The 22185-nt window shown below is 41.2% G+C and overlaps 2 protein-coding genes across 4 annotated transcripts in view; one reads left to right on the top strand and one right to left on the bottom strand.

The window, feature by feature from the left end:
• LOC115114411 (E3 ubiquitin-protein ligase COP1-like) overlaps positions 1–11904 on the bottom strand; it is a 37430-nt gene extending 25526 nt beyond the window's left edge. For 2 of the 3 annotated variants that reach the window (XM_065013422.1, XM_065013423.1), the window contains exons 1-8: positions 11229–11904; positions 10893–10952; positions 10617–10714; positions 8728–8792; positions 6853–6972; positions 5941–6009; positions 5775–5834; positions 5443–5534 (exon numbers count right to left, since the gene is read on the bottom strand). In XM_065013422.1, coding sequence (XP_064869494.1) covers positions 5443–5534; positions 5775–5834; positions 5941–6009; positions 6853–6972; positions 8728–8792; positions 10617–10714; positions 10893–10952; positions 11229–11581 — 917 coding nt within the window. In that variant the 5' untranslated portion in view covers positions 11582–11904. The remainder of the gene's footprint in view (positions 1–5442; positions 5535–5774; positions 5835–5940; positions 6010–6852; positions 6973–8727; positions 8793–10616; positions 10715–10892; positions 10953–11228) is intronic. The other variant, XM_029642618.2, reaches the window with a different exon arrangement.
• A 4136-nt stretch (positions 11905–16040) lies between these two features.
• The window catches only part of LOC115114409 (pappalysin-2-like), an 87885-nt gene continuing 81740 nt past the window's right edge, over positions 16041–22185 (top strand). Inside the window, exon 1 of the mRNA XM_029642617.2 lies at positions 16041–18476. Coding sequence (XP_029498477.2) covers positions 17525–18476 — 952 coding nt within the window. The 5' untranslated portion in view covers positions 16041–17524. The remainder of the gene's footprint in view (positions 18477–22185) is intronic.

The following is a 22185-nucleotide window of genomic DNA, read 5'->3' as shown; positions in this document are numbered from 1 at the left end:
TGAGGTGGGGTCTATAAGAGGTGGCAACCGTGAGAGACTTATTTCTGGAGGGATTCATTTTTAAAATTAGAAGCTCAAACTGTTTGGGCATAGACCTGGAAAGTATGACAGAACTTTGCTGGCTCACTCTGCAGTAGATTGCAACTCTCCCCCTTGGCAGTTCTATCTTGACAGAAAATGTTGTAGTTGGGGATGGAAATCTCAGAATTGTTGGTGGCCTTCCTAAGCCAGAATTCAGACACGGCAAGGACATCAGAGTTGGCGGAGTGTACTAAAGCAGTGAGTAAAACAAACTTAGGGAGGAGGCTTCTGATGTTAACATGCCGGGAGGTGGGCCTGGCACCAAGCTAGCTTCGGGGCTGGGCCGCTTAGTGGCAGCTAGCTGGCTGTGATGATCAGGGGTAATGGTCCAGGGCTTACGGCAGGAAGCGGAGAAAGTGGAGAAAACAGTCCGATACTGGTAAGTATTATCCAGGCGAAAAGCGGCTGGTGTCTATGCAAAAGGTAAAGGCCGCTAGCAGTGGCAAACAACTTAAGATTCCTTAGAGTAGTCACCCTTTGCTTTGAAGACAGCTTTGCACACTCTTGGCATTATCTCAACCAGCATCATGTGATAGTCACCTGGAATTAACAGGTATGGATAGACCCCCCCTCACCTTGGAAAGAAATTCCACAAATTAATTTTTAACTTGTTAATGCATTTGAGCCAATCAGTGGTGACAAAGTAGGGGCGGTATACAGAAGAAAGCTCTATTTGGTAAAAGACCAAGTCCATATTATGGTAAAAACAGCTCAAATCAGCAAAGGGAAATGACAATCCATTATTACTTTAAGACATTTTATTTTATTTTTATTTCACCTTTATTTAACCAGGTAGGCTAGTTGAGAACAAGTTCTCATTTGCAACTGCGACCTGGCCAAGATAAAGCATAGCAGTGTGAACAGACAACACAGAGAGTTAGTCAATCTGAACTTTGGAAGTTTCTTCAAGTGCAGTCGCAAATTGCAGTTGAGAGTTAAGTTCCTTGGTGTTCACTTCACCAACAAACTATCATGGTCCAAACATACCAAGACAGTTGTGAAGAGCGTACAACAAAACATTTTCCCCCTCAGGCGACTGAAAAGATTTGGCATGGGTCCCCAGATCCTCTAAAGTTTCTACAGCTGCACCATCGAGAGCATTCTGACCGGTTGCATTACGGTGTGCGAATAGCCCAGTACATCACTGGGGCCAAGCTTCCTGCCATTCAGGACCTTGATAATAGGCGGAGTCAGAGGAAAGCCCAAGTTGTCAGAAACTCCAGTCGCCCAAGTTGTCAGAAACTCCAGTCACCCAAGTTGTAGACTGTTTTCTCTGCTACAGCACGGCAAGCGGTACCGGAGCGCCAACTCTAGGACCAAAAAAGGCTCCTCAAAAGCTTCTAACCCCACACCATAAGACTGCTGAACAATTAATAAAAGAGCCATCTGACAATTTACATTGATCCCCCCCTCCCTTTTGTACACTGCTGCTACTCGCTGTTTATTATTTATGCATAGTCGCTTCACCTCCATGTACAAATTACCTCAACTAACCTGTACCCCCGCACACTGATTAAGTACCTGTGCCCCCTGTATATTGATTTATTGTTATTCTTATTGTGTTAGTTATATTATTACTTTTATTTTAGACTACCTGGTAAATATTTTTATAACTCTTCTTGAACTGCACTGTAGGTTAAGGGCTTGTAAGTAAGCATTTCATGGTAAAGTCTACACGTAGTATTCGGCGCATATGACAAAGTTTTATTAGATGTTTTATTTGAAAGACCATCAAGCTCTATGATGAAACTGGCTCTCATGAAAGAAAGACCCACAGTTACCTCTGCTGCAGAGGATAAGTCCATTAGAGTTACCAGCCTCAGAAATTGCAGCCCAAATAAATGCTTCACAGAGTTCAAGTAACCGACATCTAAACATCAACTGTTCAGAGGTGACTGCATGAATAAGGCCATCATGGTCAGATTGCTGCAAAGAAAACACTACTAAGAGGAGCTTGGGCCAAGAAACACGAGCAATGCTTGGGCCAAGAAACACGAGCAATGCTTGGGCCAAGAAACACGAGCAATGCTTGGGCCAAGAAACACGAGCAATGCTTGGGCCAAGAAACACGAGCAATGCTTGGGCCAAGAAACACGAGCAATGCTTGGGCCAAGAAACACGAGCAATGGACATTAAACTGGTAGAAATCTGTCCTTGTGTGATGAGTTTGAATTTGACATTTTTGGTCCAAAATCTCAATGTGTGATTCCCACCGTGAGGCATGGAGGAGGTGTAATGGTGTGGGGGTGCTTTGCTGGTGACACTGTGCTTTATTTAGAATTCAAGGCACACTTAACCAGCATGGCTACCACAGCATTCTGCAGCGATATGCAATCCCATCTGGTTTACACCTAGTGGGACTATCATTTGTTTTTCAACAAGACAATGACCCAACACACCACCAGCCTGTGTAAGGGATATTTGACCAAGACGGAGAGTGATGGAATGTTGCATCAGATGATCTGGCCTCCACAATCACCCGACCTCAACCAATTGAGATGGTTTTGGATGAGTTGGATCGTAGAGTGAAGGAACAAGCCAAGTGCTCAGCATATGTGGGAGCTCCTTCAAGACTGTTGAAAAAACATTCCAGGTGAAGCTGGTTGAGAGAATGCCAAGAGTGTGCAAAGCTGTCATCAAGTCTAAGGGTGGCTACTTTGAAGAATCTAAAATCAAAAATAAATTTTGATTGAACACTTTTTGGGTTACTATATGATTCTATATGTGTAATTTCATAGTTGATGTAGTCGCCATTTTTCTACAATGTAGAAAACTGTAAAAATAAAGGAAAACCTTTGAATGAGTAGGTGTCCATACTTTTGACCGGTACAATGAATATATACAGTTGAAGTCGGAAGTTTACATACACTTAGGTTTCAGTCATTAAAACTAGTTTTTCAACCACTCCACAAATTTCTTGTTAATTACCGTAATTTCCGGACTATAAGTCGTTACTTTATTCCCACGCTTTGAACCTCGCGGCTTATACAATGACGCGGCTAATTTATGAATTTTTTCCGCTTTCACAAGATTCATGCCGCCAAAAAACTGAGCACCGTCACATAATGTGACGTAAATCGAGCGCGCTCAAACTTCCCATCATTCTGATTACGGTAGTCATTTTGTCAGGAGGCTTGGATGACAAGTGGGGAGAAATCCTTCACTAAAACGGGCCGCATGTGAAGAGCAACTTCTGGTCAAGTCTGCCAGTGGATCCTGACAGCATGGAGCATTGTCAAAAAATCCACTATCATCAACGGGTTTCGAAAGGCTGGACTGCTGCATGTTGAAGAGGGCAGCATGAGCTCAGCGGGGAATTTGCCTCTGGATGAAAGTGACGAGAGCGACAATGAAAACGATCCAACATCGGATGAAGCAATTCTGAGGTTATTCAACTCCGACACCGAAGGAGATGACTTCAGTGGTTTCATTGCACAGGAGGAAGATAGTGACCAATGACTTTCTTGGTCGGTTTACTGCTATTTTTTTTAAAAATTTGTTAAAAGCCGTGTTTCGTTAAAGCCGATTTATTTTTGTTACAAGCCGTGTTTCGTTAAAGCCGATTTATTTTTGTTACAAGTCGTGTTTCGTTTAAAGGCTGTGTAAAGTTCATTTGTTTCAATGTACCGGTAGGCACCTGAGGCGTATAGACATGCATTTTGTACATAATTAAGCTGCAAATCTTTTTTTTTTATTCAGTGGGTACGGCTTATATTCAGGTGCGCTTAATAGTCCAGAAATTACGGTAACTATAGTTTTGGCAAGTCGGTTAGGACATCTACTTTGGGCATGATACAAGTCACTTTTCCAAAAATTGTTCACAGACATTCACTAAATCACAATTTCAGTGGGTCAGAAGTTTACATATATTAAGTTGACTGTGCCTTTAAACAGCTTGGAAAATTCCATTAAATGATGTCATGGCTTTAGAAGCTTCTAATAGGCTAATTGACATCATTAGAGTCAATTGGTGGTTTACCTGTGGATGTATTTCAAGGCCTACCTTCAAACTATGTGCCTCTGCTTGATATCATGGGAAAATCAAAAGATATCAGCCAAGACCTCAGAATTTTTTTTTAACACGTCCACAAGTCTGGTTCATCCTTGGGAGCAATTCCCAAATGCCTGAAGGTACCATGTTCATCTGTACAAACAATAGTACGCAAGTATAAACACCATGGGACCACGCAGCCTTCATACCGCTCAGAAAGGAGACGCATTCTGTCTCCTAGAGATGAACGTACTTTGGTGCCAAAAGTGCAAATCAATGCCAGAACAGCAGCAAAGGATCTTGTGAAGATGCTGGAGGAAACAGGTACAAAATAATCTATATCCAGAGTAAAATGAGTCCTATATCCACATAAGCTGAAAGGCCACTCAGCAAGCAAGAAGCCACTGCTCCAAAACCACCATAAAAAAAGCCAGACTACGGATTGCAACTGCACATGGGGACAAAGATTGTACTTTTTGGAGAAATGTCCTCTCTTCTGATGAAACAAAAATATTACTGTTTGGCCATACTGACCATCGTTTTGTTTGGAGGAAAAAGGGGGAGGCTTGCAAGCCAAAGAACACCACCCCAACCGTGAAGCATGGGGGTGGCAGCATCATGTTGTGGGGGTGCTTTGCTGCAGGAGGGACTGGTGCACTTCACAAAATAGATGGCATTATGAAGGAGGAAAATTATGTGGATATATTGAAGCAACATCTCAAGACATCAGTCAGGATGTTAAAGCTTGGTCACAAATGGGTCTTCCAAATGGACAATGACCCCAAGCATACTTCTAAAGTTGGAGTGGCCATCACAAAGCCCTGACCTCAATCCTATAGAACATTTGTGGGCAGAACTGAAAAAGCGTGTGCGAGCAAGGAGGCCTACAAACCTGACTCAGTTATACCAGCTCTGTCAGGAGGAATGAGCCAAAATTCACCCAACTTATTGTGGGAAGCTTGTGGAAGGCTACCCAAAATGTTTGACCCAAGTTAAACAATTTAAAGGCAATGCTACCAAATACTAATTGAGTGTATGTAAACTTCTGACCCACTGGGAATGTGATAAAACAAATTAAAGTTTAAATAACTTATATTCTCTACTACTATTCTGACATTTCACATTCTTAAAATAAAGTGGTGATCCTAACTGAATTTTTACTAGGATTAAATGTCAACAATTGTGAAAAACTGAGTTTAAATGTATTTGGCTAAGGTGTATGTAAACTTCAACTGTGTCGGTCTCCTGTCAAACCTGAACTCTTTCACAACTTTTAAAGGATATTCATAGAAAGATGGATATATTCTGAGTCAGATATTTACTTTGTTCCCTTCACAAGACTAATTGAAGTACATGACATTTTGTTTTACCTGGGTGCAGGTGAGGGAGCCTCGAAATTAGGTACAGTGCTGTCCAAGTTACGATCCATGTCACTCACTGGCGAGTACAGTCCACTCATTTCCTAGAAAATGTACAATCTTTTTCGATTTAAAAACTCCAGACAGGCTTAACCAGCATAACTGTACATGAAAACCAAAAAACACAGTGGAGGACTACATTTGTCAAACTCTGAGGTGGTTTCTGAGACGCTTTTTACTCCAGAACTAGCCTTAATCTGTGTCTAGGAAACTAGACCTCTGAATTCTAATCCATTTCAGGAGTACAGAAATGTTAAGATAGATAGCTATGTACATTATTTTACCTCAACACGTTTGATATCCTCCTCCAAAAAGTTTAGCTCCTTCTGCAACTGTTCCAGTTGCTGATTGATAAAACACAATAACAAATGGTTATTTCCTCACAGATTAATACTGTACTTAAATATGGAAATATATTTAGATGCAATCCTAAACAGAGATGGGGTACACCTCTCTTTTATTTCTTCTTGCTTCTTTGAGGAATTCCATTAAGATCTGACGTTGAGCAGCTTGTGATTCCTATGGGAATAAACAGAGAGCTAATGGTCGATCGATCAAGGTATGACTATAAAGCCCATTTCTTTTAAATTATCTATGTGATATTGCTACATAGCCTATACAGATAGACCATTACATTCTGAATTTTTATGAAACAGTTTGACAATTTTTACGAATGCGCCCCATAAAGACGCCTACACACAAATGAAAAGGAGCAGGCTACAATGATCAACCATCAGGTAGGCTATTGTTTTATATGAATGGAGTTGTGGACATTGGCTGAGTAGCGCAGCATAATAGCCTCAATTAGCCTTGCTTCTTTACAACAATTTGATGCAGTCAAGATAGGTTATCTATCAAACCATCTTATAGTACCTATGGTAGCAACATGTTTGTCTAACAAGTGTGAGTTGGTTTGGTTGTTTTCTCTCTCTCCCTCCGTGCTACACACAGACTGTCACACACACCGGCCCCTGCTCCTCTCTCACCGGCAGCGGCTCTCATGTCTCAAGAGCAGGCCTCAATAGAAGTTTTTTTTAAAACAGTTCCCCTTAATTAACACACATGTATTTCAACTATCCAGATATCTGAAAAATTATCATGAAATTATTTGATAACTGATATTTTAAATGACCATCCCTACTTAATATGATTAATTTTATGTTAAGAATAAACAAAAGTGTATATTTGACTGGCAGAAAAAAAACAGCATAGGGATTGACAAGGGGTTGTTAAGGTTAATGTGGTATAGCTTCAGTGAGGTTAAGGTAAGGGTAAAGCATACAAGTTCACATTCGGTTCACATTCGGACGCCATTCATTTTATGCTGGTTAAATATGCATTGCCTAAACAAAATATACATACCGCTTCCAGCTGTTTCTTTTTCTGTACAAGGAGTCCCAGCATCAAGTTGACATTAGCAAGATCTAGGTTCTCTTGGTCTGTGCCCAGGACATCTTGGAACACTTGCCATCTTGACCCATTCTAAAAACATGAGAAATACACAATGAAATATGTACATACTTTTGGTAAATTAAGTTAACTGTTGGGTTCCTTCACTATTACCTTAAAGAGCGGTTTCCTGGACACAGACTACGCCTAGTCCTGGACTTCACGCCTGGATTTTTTAAATACTGTATAATAGAAAAGGCTACTGCAGAAAACAGCTGATTCGCTAATTTCCAAAGGCCTACCTATGATTGGGCAGGAGGAATGTAGTAAGGAATAGAAACGCATACTGAACTGCATTTTCAATGTGGCAGTAAGGGGAAAACACACTAGACTAGCGTTTCCCAAACTCGGTCCTCATGACCCCAAGGGATGTACGTTTTGGTTTTTGGACCTAACACTACAGTTGATTCAAATGATCAAAGCTTGATGATTAGTTGATTATTTGAATCAGCTGGATTTGCTTGGGCAAAAAACTCAAATGTGACCATCTTTAGCCTACTCTTCAAACCACTTTATACACATCCTACTCTCCCTCCCTCCCTCACACACACACACACTTTTTCTCACTCACACATACACCCCCCTCCCAAAGTTTAGGCACCAAACAGAATTTAAGGAACACCAGAAAAACAGATTTGGTTATTCAGCTCATTGAGTAGGCGTATGCATCCTACCTTTGAAGCATCTCTTTGAGTAGGTCATCTATCCCTTTTCCATTTTTCCTGTGCCATCCAAATTTGTGCATAGCCAAGGTTGTACGCTAGCTAGCCAGCCAGCAAGGTAACATGACTAAACAAGGTAGTTTGTAATTAAACCAAAAACTGTCCCGCAAGTAGTTTAAAACAGCCCACGACATGATTTATAAAATTAGATAAAATGTGCCTCAATTCGAGGTAGAAAGGAGATGGTAGCTCCGGTAATATGGTTCGGGCTAGAAACTCGGTTTTCAGTGATGTAAAGACGTAAGTATTACTGCCACTGTGCTCAGAGATCTCTATATAACGACAAGCTTAGGTCCAAAATAAGTCCATAGAAACGTACAGGGCTTATTTTTGACAGATTTTGGCGTGTGAAACCTCTCGCTTTGCCTCTTCCTTTCTGCTGCAATGTTTTCCCCCAGCAAAGCCTAGTCAGACTGGCCTGCAGGTTCTTACAGGTAAATGTGTGCTGCCCCAAAAATTAAACAAATGTAACAGAAACCCCATCGGTGTCTGTACACCTCAGCTCACCATCACAGGTATATAACATTTTAAAAACGGATGTACATGCGCAGAAAGAACAGACGGCGAGAAGCAGCTGAGTAGAGTAATGGCTGGTTAGGGGATGCAGCTGGCTGCTCACAGCTGTCACACATGATATTGGATGAAGCACTCATTCTGATATGACATATCTGACAGCACACTGAACTCTGATATCCTATTTGTAGGACACGTAGGGATGCATTCTGTGCTCACACATTCATTTCGATATGCCCACTTTTTGTCAGACACCCCTCCAAATGTTGTTTTACAGATCTACATGATTCACCTGGATGACCTATTTTGAGATCAAAATGGCAAATATATCTGAAAAGAGACGAGTTTGAGAAAGCTTTTTAGTCCCAGAGATGCAAAGGAGATTCTCCATTGAGCTTGATTTTTAGTCCAAGACTAGGCTTAATCTGTGTCTGGAAAACCAGACCACAATTTTGTTGTCTGCATTATGTTCTCATGTTGTAATATTTGACCAAGGTCTGGTTTCCATTGCAAGTGTGTGTGTGTGTGTGACCTGATTTGCTGAAGCACTTACCGGATGGTCCATCTTCAGGCGTTTTTCATCTGATCTCTGTTTTTGTTTGAGAATAAGTTCATTCACTGTATCAAATCAAAACAAGAGTTAGTATTACTATTGAGGAGTGATGTATTAGAAAGGAACAAAACTTTTTTACCAGAGCCCATACAAAAGCACTGCACTAAATAGGGAATAGGTTGCCATTTGGGACAAAACCTGTGACAAGGCTATAGAGAAGCTACAGTTGAAGTTGGAAGTTTACAAACATTAGCCAAATATATTTAAACTCAGTTTCACAATTCCTGACATTTAATCCTAGTAAAAAGTCCCTGTCTTAGGTCAATTAGGATCACCACTTTATTTAATAAGGTGAAATGTCAGAATAATAGTAGAGAGAAAGATTTATTTCAGCTATTATTTCTTTCATCACAATCCCAGTTTACATACACTCAATTCGTATTTGGTAGAATTGCCTTTAAATAGTTTAACTTGGGTCAAACATTTCAGGTAGCCTTCCACAAGCTTCCCACAATACGTTGGGTGAATTTTGGCCTGGTCCTCATGACAAGGCTGGTGTAAGTGGGTCAGGTTTGTAGGCCTCCTTGCTCGCACGCGCCTTTTCAGTTCTGCCCACACATTTTCTACGGGATTGAGATCAGGGCTTTGTGATGGCCACTCCAATACCTTGACTTTGTTGTCCTTAAGCCATTTTGCTACAACTTTGGAAGTATGCTTGGGGTCATTGTCCATTTGGAAGACCCGTTTGCGACCAAGCTTTAACTTCTTGACTGATGTCTTGAGATGTTGCATCAATATATCCACATAATTTTCCTCCTTTATGATGCCATCTATTTTGTGAAGGGCACCAGTCCCTCCTGCAGCAAAGCACCCCCACAACATGATGCTGCCACCCCCGGGCTTCACGGTTGGGACGGTGTTTTTCGGCTTGCAAGCCTCACCTTTTCCCCTCCAAACATAAAGATGGTCATTATGGCCAAACAGTAATATTTTTGTTTCATCAGACCAGAGGACATTTCACCGAAAAGTACGATCTTTGTCCCCATGTGCAGTTGCAATCCGTAGTCTGGCATTTTATGGCGGTTTTGGAGCAGTGGCTTCTTCCTTGCTAAGCGGCATTACAGGTTATGTCGATATAGGACTCGTTTTACTGTGGATATCGGTACTTTAGTACCGGTTTCCTCCAGCATCTTCACAAGTTCCTTTGCTGTTGTTCTGGGATTGATTTGCACTTTTGGCACCAAACATTCATCTCTAGGAGACAGAACGTCTCCTTCCTGAGTGGTATGAGGGCTGCGTGGTCCCATGGTGTTTATACTTGCATACTATTGTTTGTACAGATGAACGTGGTGCCTTCAGGCATTTGGAAATTGCTCCCAAGGATGAACCAGACTTGTGAAGGTCTACAATTTATTTTCCGAGGTCTTGGTTGATTTCTTTTGATTTTCCCATGATGTCAAGCAAAGAGGCACAGAGTTTGAAGGTAGGCCTTGAAATACATCCACAGGTACACCTCCAATTGACTAAAATGATGTCAGAAACTTCTAAAGCCATGACATAATTTTCTGGAATTTTCCAAGCTGTTTAAAGGCACAGTCAACAGTGTATGTAAACTTCTGACCCACTGGACTTATGATACAGTGAATTATAAGTGAAATAATCTGTAAACAATTGTTGGAAAAAATACTTGTGTCATGCACAAAGTAGATGTCCTAACAGACTTGCCAAAACTATGGTTTGTTAACAAGAAATGTGGAATGGTTGAAAAACGAGTTAATGACTCCAACCTAAGTATATGTAAACTTCCGACTTCAACTGTAGCTACACCACAGATAAGTAATGCACCCATATACCTATCTAAGAAATTGTTTGTTAAGAGACAAACCTACCAAGAAAATTTGGATAGAGCTGATCCACATTGTCAATGATGTAGTTACATTTTGGGCACCTATTGCTGTCCTCCAAACTCTGGCGAATGCACTTGTAGCTGAACCCAGAAATAGAATGGGGTATGTTAGTTAAAAAAAAACAGCATAGGAAAAAATGAATGGTGCATTGGTGGGCGATACAAAAGGAATTAGCGGTAGCTAATATGGAACGGTGCTATAGGAATTAGATGGAAGTAACGTTACCATACCATAGCAAATGCAATCATGTTAGCTTACCAGAAACTGTGTCCACATTTTGTCATATGTGCCTCCTCAATCATTTCAAAACAGATTGGGCTGAAAAGGAAATGTAATGCAACAACATTAACTTTACTTTGACAGTGTTCAGATATGGAAACATCAGTGAGTCTGGTTAAATGACAACGTTACGTAACTCTACCTAACCAACTGCCAAATGGACATTGTAAACAAGAATGAACTCCAAAGTTGAACTATCTAGCAATACCTACATATGTAACTAACAACACCTAGTCACCAAGCTAGTTACGGCAGTTAGCTAAAAGTTAGCCAAGTAGTTAGCAAGCTAAGTTAGCATTTTGCAGGAAAACTCACCACACAAAATCGTTGCTTTTATCTTCGTAGGAATTCAAGAGACCATTGTAGAGAGGTGCTTGGTGGAGAGGACGTTTTCTGCTGGTGCCAGAGGAGGATGAACTGGATCTGCTTAGTGGGGCTAAGCTTCTTGGAGACTGTACAGCCACTCCAGGTACAAGCAACCCCTCGCCAGCTGTTGCCAGACTCCGCGAGGGGACAACATTATGAGAATTGTTCACATTCGCACTATCGTTGCCGCCTAACGTTACGCTGGTAGCACCGTTAGCATTGGTAGTGCCACCGGTACTGCTGCTACTTCCAGGCCCAGGACCCGCTCCACCGCTAGTTTGCGGTTGACGGTTGCTTGACATAATTCAAGCCCGATGCTCAACTCTTCCAAGGCCAAAGCTTGTTGTAGTTCACCGCATCCGTGCTGAGCTATTGGCTAGATAATGTTAGCTTACCAGCTAATGGCAATGCGCTAGCTAAGATAAAACAACAATGTACGAACACATAAAAGCTTGCTTTTAGCTAGATTGCTTCTTTAGGTGAAATTGTAGGCTTTTGTCAACAGGTCGATCATAACAACGTTGCAAGAATAATAATATCTTCAGCGCAAAGTCTGTCTACGTTTTGGGAATTAGAGACCAATCTCTCGAATCTATCTTCGCTTACCCAAACGAAATTACGAGCAAAAATTAATTACTCCCCCCTACTGCACCGGAGTCGTAACTAAATCCTATGCCTGCACTGAATGAACGCACCCACACCAATACAATTGTAGATGCAACAAAACGTTGAAAATAATTTATATCAGGTTTGGTTGTGTTTTGCAGAGTAGTTTGACTTCTGAATGTTTTATATACAGTACCAGTCAACAGTTTGGACACATCTACTAATTCGAGGGTTTTTCTTCATTTTGTCTATTTTCTACAATGTAGAATAATAGTGAAGACATCAAAACTATGAAATAACACCAACAAATTGTTAAACAAATCAAAATATATTTTTGATTTTAGATTCTTCAAAGTAGCCATTCTTTGCCTTGATGAAAGCTTTGCATTCTCTCAACCAGCTTCATTAGGTAGTCAACTGGAATTAATTTCAATTAACAGGTATGCCTTGTTAAAAGTTCATTTGTGGAATTACTTTCCTTCTTAATGCATTTGAGCCAATCAATTGTGTTGTGACAAGGTAGGGGTGGTATACAGAATATAGCCCTATTTGGTAAAAGATCAAGTCTACATTATGGCAAGAACAGCTCAAATCAACAAAGAGAAGTCCATCATCATTACTTTAAGACATGAAGGTCAATTAATCCGGAACATTTCAAGAACTTTAAACGTTTCTTCTAGTGCAGTCGCAAAAACCATCAAGAGCTATTATCAAACTGGTTCTCATGAGGACCGCCACAGGAAAGGAAGATTGAGAGTTACCGCTGCTGCAAAGGATACATTCATTAGAGTTAACTGCACCTCAGATTGCAGCCCAAATAAATGCTTCACAGAGTTCAAGAAACAGACACATCTCAACATCAACTGTTCAGAGGAGACTGCGTGAATCAGGCCACTCCTCAAGGACACCGATAATTAGAAGAGACTTGCTTGGGCCAAGAAATAGGAGCAATGGTCTTAGTCCAAATTTGAGATTTTTGGTTCCAACCGCCATGTCTTTGTGAGACACAGAGTCGATGAAAGGATGATCTCAGCATCTGTGGTTCCCACCGTGAAGCATGGAGGAGGAGGTGTGATGGTGCTTTTCTGGTGACAATGTCAGTGATTTATTTAGAATTCAAGGCACACTTAACCAGCATGGCTACCACAGCATTCTGCAGCAATACACCATCCCATCTGGTTTGCGCTTAGTGGGACTATCATTTGTTTTTCAACAGGACGATGACTCAACACACCTCCAGGCAGTGTAAGGGCTATTTGAACAAGAAGTAGAGTGATGGAGTGCTGTATCAGATGACCTGGCCTCCACAATCAACCGACATCAACCAAATTGAGATTGTTTTGGATGAGTTGGACCGCAGAGTGAAGGAAAAGCAGCCAACAAGTGCTCAGCATGTGTGGGAACTCCTTCAAGACTGTTGGAAAAGCATTCCAGGTGAAGCTGGTTGAGAGAATTCCAAGAGTGTGCAAAGCTGTCATCAAGGCAAAGGGTGTCTACTTTAGAGAATCTAAAATCTATTTTGATTTGTTTATCACTACATGATTCTACGTGTGTTATTTCATAGTTTTGATGTCTTCACCATTATCCTACAATGTAGAAAATAGTAAAACTAGAAGAAAAAAACTCAAACTTTTGACTGGTACTGTATGTATATAATAACATTTTCCCCAAAATTCAGGCTATAAAAATATGCAAAGGATAGATATTGACAGATATGTTTTTTGTATGAAAGTAACCTGGGCAAGTTGTGGTGTTGGTAATGTTGACCATACCGGCCTCATGAAGTTCTGACAGCACACAGCAGAGGGCATGATCACCTCTGCCACACTCCTCACCAAGGCTCATTCAAGTGGCAAGTAAACCAGGCTGTCTAGTCAAGCTTTACAATATGTATTTATGTATTCATATATTTTCTTACACATAAATATACATTGGATTACCTGTTTTTTTCTCCCATATCTACCCTACCTCAGTCAAATTGGAATATTAGGTGTGCATGTAGGTCTGCACAGCATTCACAGCAAATAATTTCCCCAATGTTTTCACTTGTGGAACAGATTTATGAATCTTGTGTCCTTCTTTCTTCCATAATTCACATGTGAAACACAACTGAGACAGTACAACTCTCTTTTAGTAGACCATTTTCAATTACAACATACAGACAGAAAGGATTCACTACTCACACAACAAAAAGTAGCCTATACCTGCTATACATTTCTTTCCCTATACTGTTGATTTGAATGTTTTTTTTGTCATTTGTTTTACGGTGTTATACAGTTTGCGAAACAACATTACAATTTGACTAAGTAAATGACCTATTAAGTTACATTTGCCTTCAAACAATTGTGGGCCCCCTCTAACATTTTCTACCAAGTGTGTTTTCCCCCCTCCCTCTCTCCATTTGTCTGGCACATCAGGTTTTCCCCATTCTGTTTCTGGTCACTCAGATTGTGGTATAGGGGTTGGGGTTGGGCTCAAATGAAGGATACTCTCCTAGAGGTCCTTTGCAGTGGGGGGTGAGGCCCAGGAGCAGCCGTTCACTTTTTTTTCGACAGTTGCATTAGGATCTCAAAGCACTTCGATAAAAAAGCAGAATGTTTTGCAGGCAGATCCTCAGGCTGGTTGCGGAATTCTTGCCTCCCACTGTTAGGAACCTTTTTACCCATTAAGGGGCCCCTGCACAAAATGCCAGTTGCTTTAAGCTGAGCTGTTTGCAAATTGAGCCTGACAAAAATAGTGGGGGTGAGAAAATGGGTGCATTTAGACATATATAACATCTGCAATTCTACATTTGATCAAAAAACAGGTATGATGTCTAGTAAGTTAGTAACATGAGTGATACCGTCCAAATGATATTACCGTGAGCTCTGTGAGACAGGAACACCTGTACAGTAATAATAAAAAAATAGAATTGAATAATGAAAATGCTAAATAGTATTTTACCAATAGTCTTTGTTGCATTTTGTCACCCTAGTGTTTAGCTCACTGTAACAACGTGAGCTGGTTCAAATCTAAAGACGCACCCTCACGTGATATTGGTGTTAGAGGTGGGGTAGATAATTGTGATCAGGCCACGATTAGAAGAGGCATGGCGAGATGGTTCAGGGACTTCCTATAGCAGTCCTGTGGTGTCATTCCTTTAAGGTTGGTAGTAAAGTGGACGAGAAGAAGAGCACCCATAAATTCAGCAACGATCAGTGAACAAAAATGAAGGAAACAAGGCAATGTACATTTGGGACAGATTTAATAAGATTTACCTGTCTGTTTTTGTAGTTGAACATCCTATCATATTCTAATAATATTTTTTGGTCCAAAGGCAAAGTCATCAGCACAGTTTACTTTAGAGAGGCTCCCACATAGGATGATGCATATGTTTCTCATAAAAGTTATAGCCCATCTTAAAGTTTTATTGTGGTGAGAAGATAATTTAGTTTAAATGATGGATATGTTGTTCATCATGCAAGCTATAACGAAATGCAATAGGTAATTGCAATTAGAGTTGATTTGACAAATTAATATATTTTTTTATTTTATGTCTTAATGCTGTTAAAAGCTCAGGTTACTGATGTAGCAAGAGGCTTTCAAGCATCCCCAAGATGAAATTCTATACTGGTTAGCTCCAGGGTATGGTCAAGTGGATTGAAAAAGAATAAGAAACAATGGGCAATTTTCAATTAATTAATTCAATTTCAATTCAGAAACTGAACTGAATTGACCACAACACTGATGAGTTCAGTTAGCAGGTTCGTCAAATGATAAAGCACTAGTGATACCAAGCATGAGCACCCTAGTTTTTTACCATACCAATTGTACCCATACATAACAATTTAGGCTACGGAGGAACCTGCACATATGGCATGCTCGTTTTTATTCCAATTAATTAAATACATAGGTTTATCATTTTTTCACGTGTCAAACAGATGTGTGTGAGAGAGTGGTGTTCGTATGGTGTGAGGCTCAGCCAGAATCACTGTTCAATGGCTGTGGTGGGGCACTAGACTGGCTATTCATAAAAGTGCCTGAAAAATACAGTTAAGGAGTATGGACAGTGCACACAACTCGACGTCGATGGTGAAGAGTGACTGCCTTGGATAGAGAGGTTTCCTTTCTTTACTAATGTGTGTAGTAGGGGCAGGGTTAGTGATGTCAGTCTGAGAGTAATAGATAAAACGTTTCAGCGCGTTGGTTTGATCTTCTGAATAGGCTATGGAGGAGAGCGAGACTGGCGGTTCATCAGCGCAGAAAATATATCCACAATTTCAAATGGGTATACAAGAGGACTTTACGCGCGCTTGAAGGTGATTTAATGAACATTTTTTATTTGGAGTCTCTCTCAACAGGAACAGCAGAGCATTTAGTTTGATTCCCATTGATTTGCTCTTGCTTCTTGTCTCATACCTTGCTGTTACTTTTTTTAACCAAATGCAGGGAAAGGAAATAGCAAATCAATAACAATAGACAATAGTTGATGGTTAGGTTACTTATATTTCTGCCATTGTGTAGCCTATGACTGCATTTAAGGTTTATCTTTCAATAAAGCTTACCTTTACTTTATGTGACTTCATAGTATAGTCCTTGAATGAGAAATATTGGCTTAAATACTAAAAACCTCAGCCAGCTTGTTCATTGTTTTGGTCACCCCTGCATCCTTCTCACAGGGTGAATTTTAAGTTAACAACAACAGGCACTATCGAAAATAGCGCACAAGGAGGAGATTGGTGGCGAGACCTGAAGGCAAGACATGAACTAACCTTTATTTTGCGCGGAATGGATGAAAACACTGAAATCATCACGTGAATGATCCTATATTTAAGATAATAAAAAGAGAAATCCAACCAGGGACAATAGTCTTCCAACTGAATTATATGGACAAGCAGATCGACTGAAAGTAACCATATTGCACAATTTCATTCCAAATTCAAAATTGATGCTGCAAAATACAGTAGCCCGATGACAATACTTTCATCCTATTCAAACAGGCGGTATTGTGGTAGGTTGCTCTGACCGTCACTTTCCCTAAAAAAGTGGCCAGTTCACAGTGCAGCAGGTTTTAAAGGCGAGTTGATGTGATGCGTGCAGTGGAGGCTAGATGAGAGGCAAGTTGTAGTTTTGTTTAGACCGGCGAAATAGCCAGAAGCTTTTACAAACTAAATATACATTGAACCTCCATATGCAACAGCCTGAAGATTTTGCACTCAGTCAATGAAACATACTGCTACAGTTCTCTATTTGAATGCACTGACAGGCTTCTATTTAGTTACTTTTTGAAGTCTGGAAGGAAAACTGCCATCTTGATGAAAGTATGCATGACACACCTGCCTTGTAAACACATGTGAATTAAATTGATGAATGCATAACTGGCATTGACTGCATTACACTAAATAGACCAGTCCAAACTGAAATAGGCAATTGCTTTTGCAAAAAATAGGATACCTGTTAAACAAATGGAATCCTTGGATTTATTATAATACTATTAGTTGAGAAATACACAGTTACCCACTTATCACTAGTTTATGTAATGGGGAATAGGGGGTTTAATCACATCTGATCGTGCTGCTGTATTCAACTTTATATCGAAGAAGGCAGGGTTCCGGAACTGAAAACATTCCAAAACAACAATTCAAAATCTAAACTCCAAAATGTTGCTTGTTAGACTACTGGCTGTTGTCCTCATAATGATCAACACATGGCTGCTAAACTCTGCTCAATCAGATCATATCCGAAGATACAAACGCGCAATGGCTCAGAGAGCTGACAGTGAACTGGCTCACTTAGCAAGTGAACAGTGCAGGTCCACCAGACAACTGAGACAAGCAGCATACTCAGCATCAGTTCCACATCTCCCTCCAGTGGCTTACCCAAGGAGATACACCACAAGGCAAAGTGGTCTCTATCATATAACTCATCTTGAGGAGTCCTCCTGTTCAGGTGGGTGCAATTCTGATGCTAATTCTAACCCGGGACTGGATAGTGCCTCTCATTGGGGCAAAGGTGAGAAGAAGGTTAGTCGGGGAAACTCAGAGGCAGTGATACCCAAAGACAAGGAGGAGAGACATGTTAAGATTCTAGGGATGGTCAGTTCTCCTCACCCCAACTTCAACAGAAAGCCTCCCAGTCAGGCTGATGTGACAGCGGACTCAAGTAGTGACAATGACAAACCAGAGGTTGATGGTGGGCGCTCTGAGGGCCCACACAAGCAGCTGCTGCTCAAGAAGCAGCAGAGAGTTCTGACTGGAAGGGTCCGCCGTACCCTTACAGTCTCAGATGGTGAAGACAGTTGGGCATCTTTCCCTGAGAGCATAGTAAAGTCCCGCAGGATATTCTCTACATTTCGGCAGCACAGTGACTATTCTGCTGAGATTGAGGACTACCCTGTGGAGCAGGAGGGACCACCTAGCCGCGCCAGCATGTTGTGGGGTGCCCAGATTCCGGACGTCCCCCCTAAGTGGATGTCTGCTTTGTACTTTAGTGGACAGAAGGAACAACTGAGGGTCAATCCAGCAGCTGGCATTGAGCTTCCTCGGGCTAAGTTCAGTGTTGAACTGTGGGTCAACCCAGAGGGTGGGCAGACTAACCCAGCCATCATTGCAGGTGAGTGAAATTCCAAAACCTCTCTCTCCCTATCATTGTTTAAGTGTTAAAAGTGTTAAAAATATAAAATTCAGTATATAGACCACAAATGGCATGGTTGGGAAAATGAGAGAAATTGGGAAATCAGCCATTATGAGATGCAAATGGGTTATGGGGGGGAATGTTACAGACACAAATGGCCACCACCTGCAAGCTTGTTGTTTTGACCTCAATTCTCGAGAGGTTTAATGCTCTCGATGCTCTCGGCTACCGAGCAAATGGATTCATAGCCACGTGATGATAACTTCAATGAATAAATGTAAAGTTGTCCCAATCATTTGATCTATATAAAAACTAAATTCCTAGGTATTTTTGACAAGCATTGAAGTTTTGTCATTTCCTCTGCTGACTGTAGGTGGGATAGTCTTGGTGTTCACGAAAAGTGACAAACTTCAAATAGTAGGAGTAAACTGAAGTGCAAGGTTATGTGGTGGTGTATAGTACTTAAGTAAAAATGATTTAAAGTACTACTTAAGTAGTTTTTTTGTGTATATATAATTAACATTTATATTTTTGACAACTTTAACTTTTCCTCCACTACATTCCTAAAGCAAATAATGTACTTTTTACTCCATACATTTCCCCTGACACCCAAAAGTACTTTTCCAATTAATTCACTTATCAAGAGAACATCCCTGATTATCCCTACTGCCTCTGATCAGGTTGTCTCACTTAATACAAATGCTTAGTTTGTAAATCATGTCTGAGTGCTGGAGTGTGCCCCTAGCTAGTGGTAAATTAAAACAACAAGAAAATTGTGCCATTTGGTTTGCTTAATAAAAGGAATTTGACATCATTCATACTTTTACTTTTGATACTTAAGTGTATTTAAAACCAAATACTTTTATACTTTTACTCAAGCAGTATTTTACTGAGTGACATTTACTTGATTCATTTTCTATTAAGGTATTTTTACTTTTACTTTTACTCAAATCAAATTTTCTTAGTCACAATGCGCCGAATACAACAGTTTCAACAAAAGATGGATAAGAATAATAGACAAAAGTAACAGGTAATTAAAGAGCAGAAGTAAAATAACAATAGTGAAACTATATACAGTGGGGTACCGATGCAGAGTCAATGTGCGGGGGCCCAGGTTAGTTGAGGTAGTATGACAACAGAGAGTAGCAGTGGTGTAAAGAGTGGGGGGGCACTGCAAATAGTCTGGGTAGCCATTTGACTAGATGTTCAGGAGTCTTGGCTTGGGGGTAGAAGCTGTTTAGAAGCCTCTTGGAGACTTGGCGCTCCAGTACCGTTTGCCGTGCGGAAGCAGAGAGAACAGTCTATGACTAGGGTAGCTGGAGTCTCTGACAATTTTTAGGGCTTTCCTCTGACACCGCCTGGTATAGAGGTCCTGGATGGCAGGAACCTTGGCCCCATGTACTGGTGATGTACTGGGCCGTACACACTACCCTCTGTATTGCCTTGCAGTCGGAGGCCGAACAGTTGCCATACCAGGCTGTGATGCAAACAGTCAGGATGCTCTCAATGGTGTAGCTGTAGAACCTTTTGAGGATCTGAGGACCCATGCCAAATCTTTTTAGTCTCCTGAAGGGGAATATGTTTTGTCGTTGTCACGTTCTGACCTTAGTTCCTTTATTACGTATTTGTGTTAGTTTGGTCAGGGCGTGAGTTGGGGTGGGTAGTCTATGTTCTTTTTTCTATGTGGTTATATTTATATGTGTTTGACCTGTTATGGTTCTCAATCAGAGGCAGGTGTCGTTCGTTGTCTCTGATTGAGAATCATACTTAGGTAGCCTGTTTTCCCCATTTTGGTTGTGGGTGTTTGCTTTCTGTTTTTGTGTCTGCACCAGACAGAACTGTTTCGGTTGTTCTCTGTGTTTTGTTAATCAGTGTTCAGTTCCATTATTAAAAGTATGAACACGTACCACGCTGCACCTTGGTCCTCACCTTCTTCCACCTACGACAGCCGTTACAGTCGTGCCCTCTTCAAGACTGTCTTGGTGTGCTTGGACCATATTAGTTTGTTGGTGATGTGGACACCAGGAAACTTGAAGCTCTCAAACTGCTACATTACAATTGTTACCTACCCTTACCACCTGGGGGCTGCCCGTCAGGAAAGGGCAGTGTGGAGTGCAATAGAGATTGCATCATCTGTGGATCAGTTGGGGAGGTATGCAAATTGGAGTGGGTCTTGGGTTTCTGGGATGATGGTGTTGATGTGAGCCATGACCAGCCTTTAAAAGCACTTCATGGCTACAGACGTGAGTGCTACGGGTCGGCAGTCATTTAGGCAGGTTACCTTAGTGTTTTTGGGCACATGGACTATGGTGGTCTGCTTAAAACATGTTGGTATTACAGACTCGGACAGGGAGAGGTTGACAATGTCAGTGAAGACACTTGCCAGTTGGTCAGTGCATGCTCGCAGTACACGCCCTGGTAATCCGTCTGGCCCTGCGGCCTTGTGAATGTTGACCTGTTTAAAGGTCTTACTACGGAGAGCGTTATCACACAGTCTTCTGGAACAGCTGGTGCTCTCATGCATGATTCAGTGTTATTTCCCTCGAAGCGAGCATAGAATAAGTTTAGCTCGTCTGGTCGACTCTTGTCACTGGGCAGCTCTCGGCTGTGCTTCCCTTTGTAGTCTGTAATCGTTTGCAAGCCCTGCCACATCTGACAAGCGTCAGAGCCGGTGTAGTACGATTCTTATTCCTGTAATGATGCTTTGCCTATTTTATGGTTCGTCTGAGGGCATAGCGGGATTTCTTATAAGCTCCCGCTCCTTGAAAGCGACAGCTCTAGCCTTTAGCTCAGTGCGGATGTTGCCTGTAATCCATGGCTTCTGGTTGGGGTATGTACTGTACGGTCACTGTGGGGATGACGTCATCGATGCACTTATTGATGAAGCAAATAACTGATGTGGTGTACTCCTCAATGCCATCGGAGGAATCCCAGAACATATTCCAGTCTGTTGCTTAGCATCTGCTTCCTCTGACCACTTTGTTATTGTTCTAGTCACTGGTGCTTCCTGCTTTAATTTTTGTTTGTAAGCAGGAATCAGGAGGATAGAATTATGGTCAGATTTTCCAAATGGAGGGCAAGGGAGAGCTTTGTATGCGTCTCTGTGTGTGGAGTATAGGTAGTCCAGAGTTCTTTTTCCTCTGGTTGCACATTCAGCCAGCCTGCTGATAGAAATTTGTTAAAATGGATTTAAGTTTCCCTGCATTAAAGTCCCCTGCTACTAGGAGCGCCGCCTCTGGGTGAGCGTTTTCTTTTTTGCTTATAGCAGAATACAGCTCATTCAGTGCTGTCTTAGTGCCAGCCTCTGACTGTGGTGGTATGTAAACAGCTACAAAGAATACAGATGAAAACTCTCTCGGTAGGTAGTGTTGTCTACAGCTTATCATAAGATACTCTACCTCAGGTGAGCAATAGCTCGAGACTTCCTTAGATATCGTGCACCAACTGTTGTTTACAAAAATACACAGACCGCCACCCCTTGTCTTACCAGACGCCACTGTTCTCAAGTATGACAATTGGGTACTTTTCCCACCACTGTATAGATCAAATTGTTATTGATAGTGTAGCCCTAGTCTCCTCGTATCCTGCAGGCAATATACCGACGCTAGTCTATTGCTGCATTCATAACCAAGTGGGAAGGTGGTAATTACCAGTTGTGAAGTCATAAATACCATTTGGATGCATTCAT

Source organism: Oncorhynchus nerka, linkage group LG9b (assembly GCF_034236695.1).
Source record: "Oncorhynchus nerka isolate Pitt River linkage group LG9b, Oner_Uvic_2.0, whole genome shotgun sequence".
Lineage (NCBI taxonomy): Eukaryota > Metazoa > Chordata > Actinopteri > Salmoniformes > Salmonidae > Oncorhynchus > Oncorhynchus nerka.
Note: the sequence above shows the minus strand (reverse complement) of the source record. Positions and strands in the feature narration are given on the sequence as shown.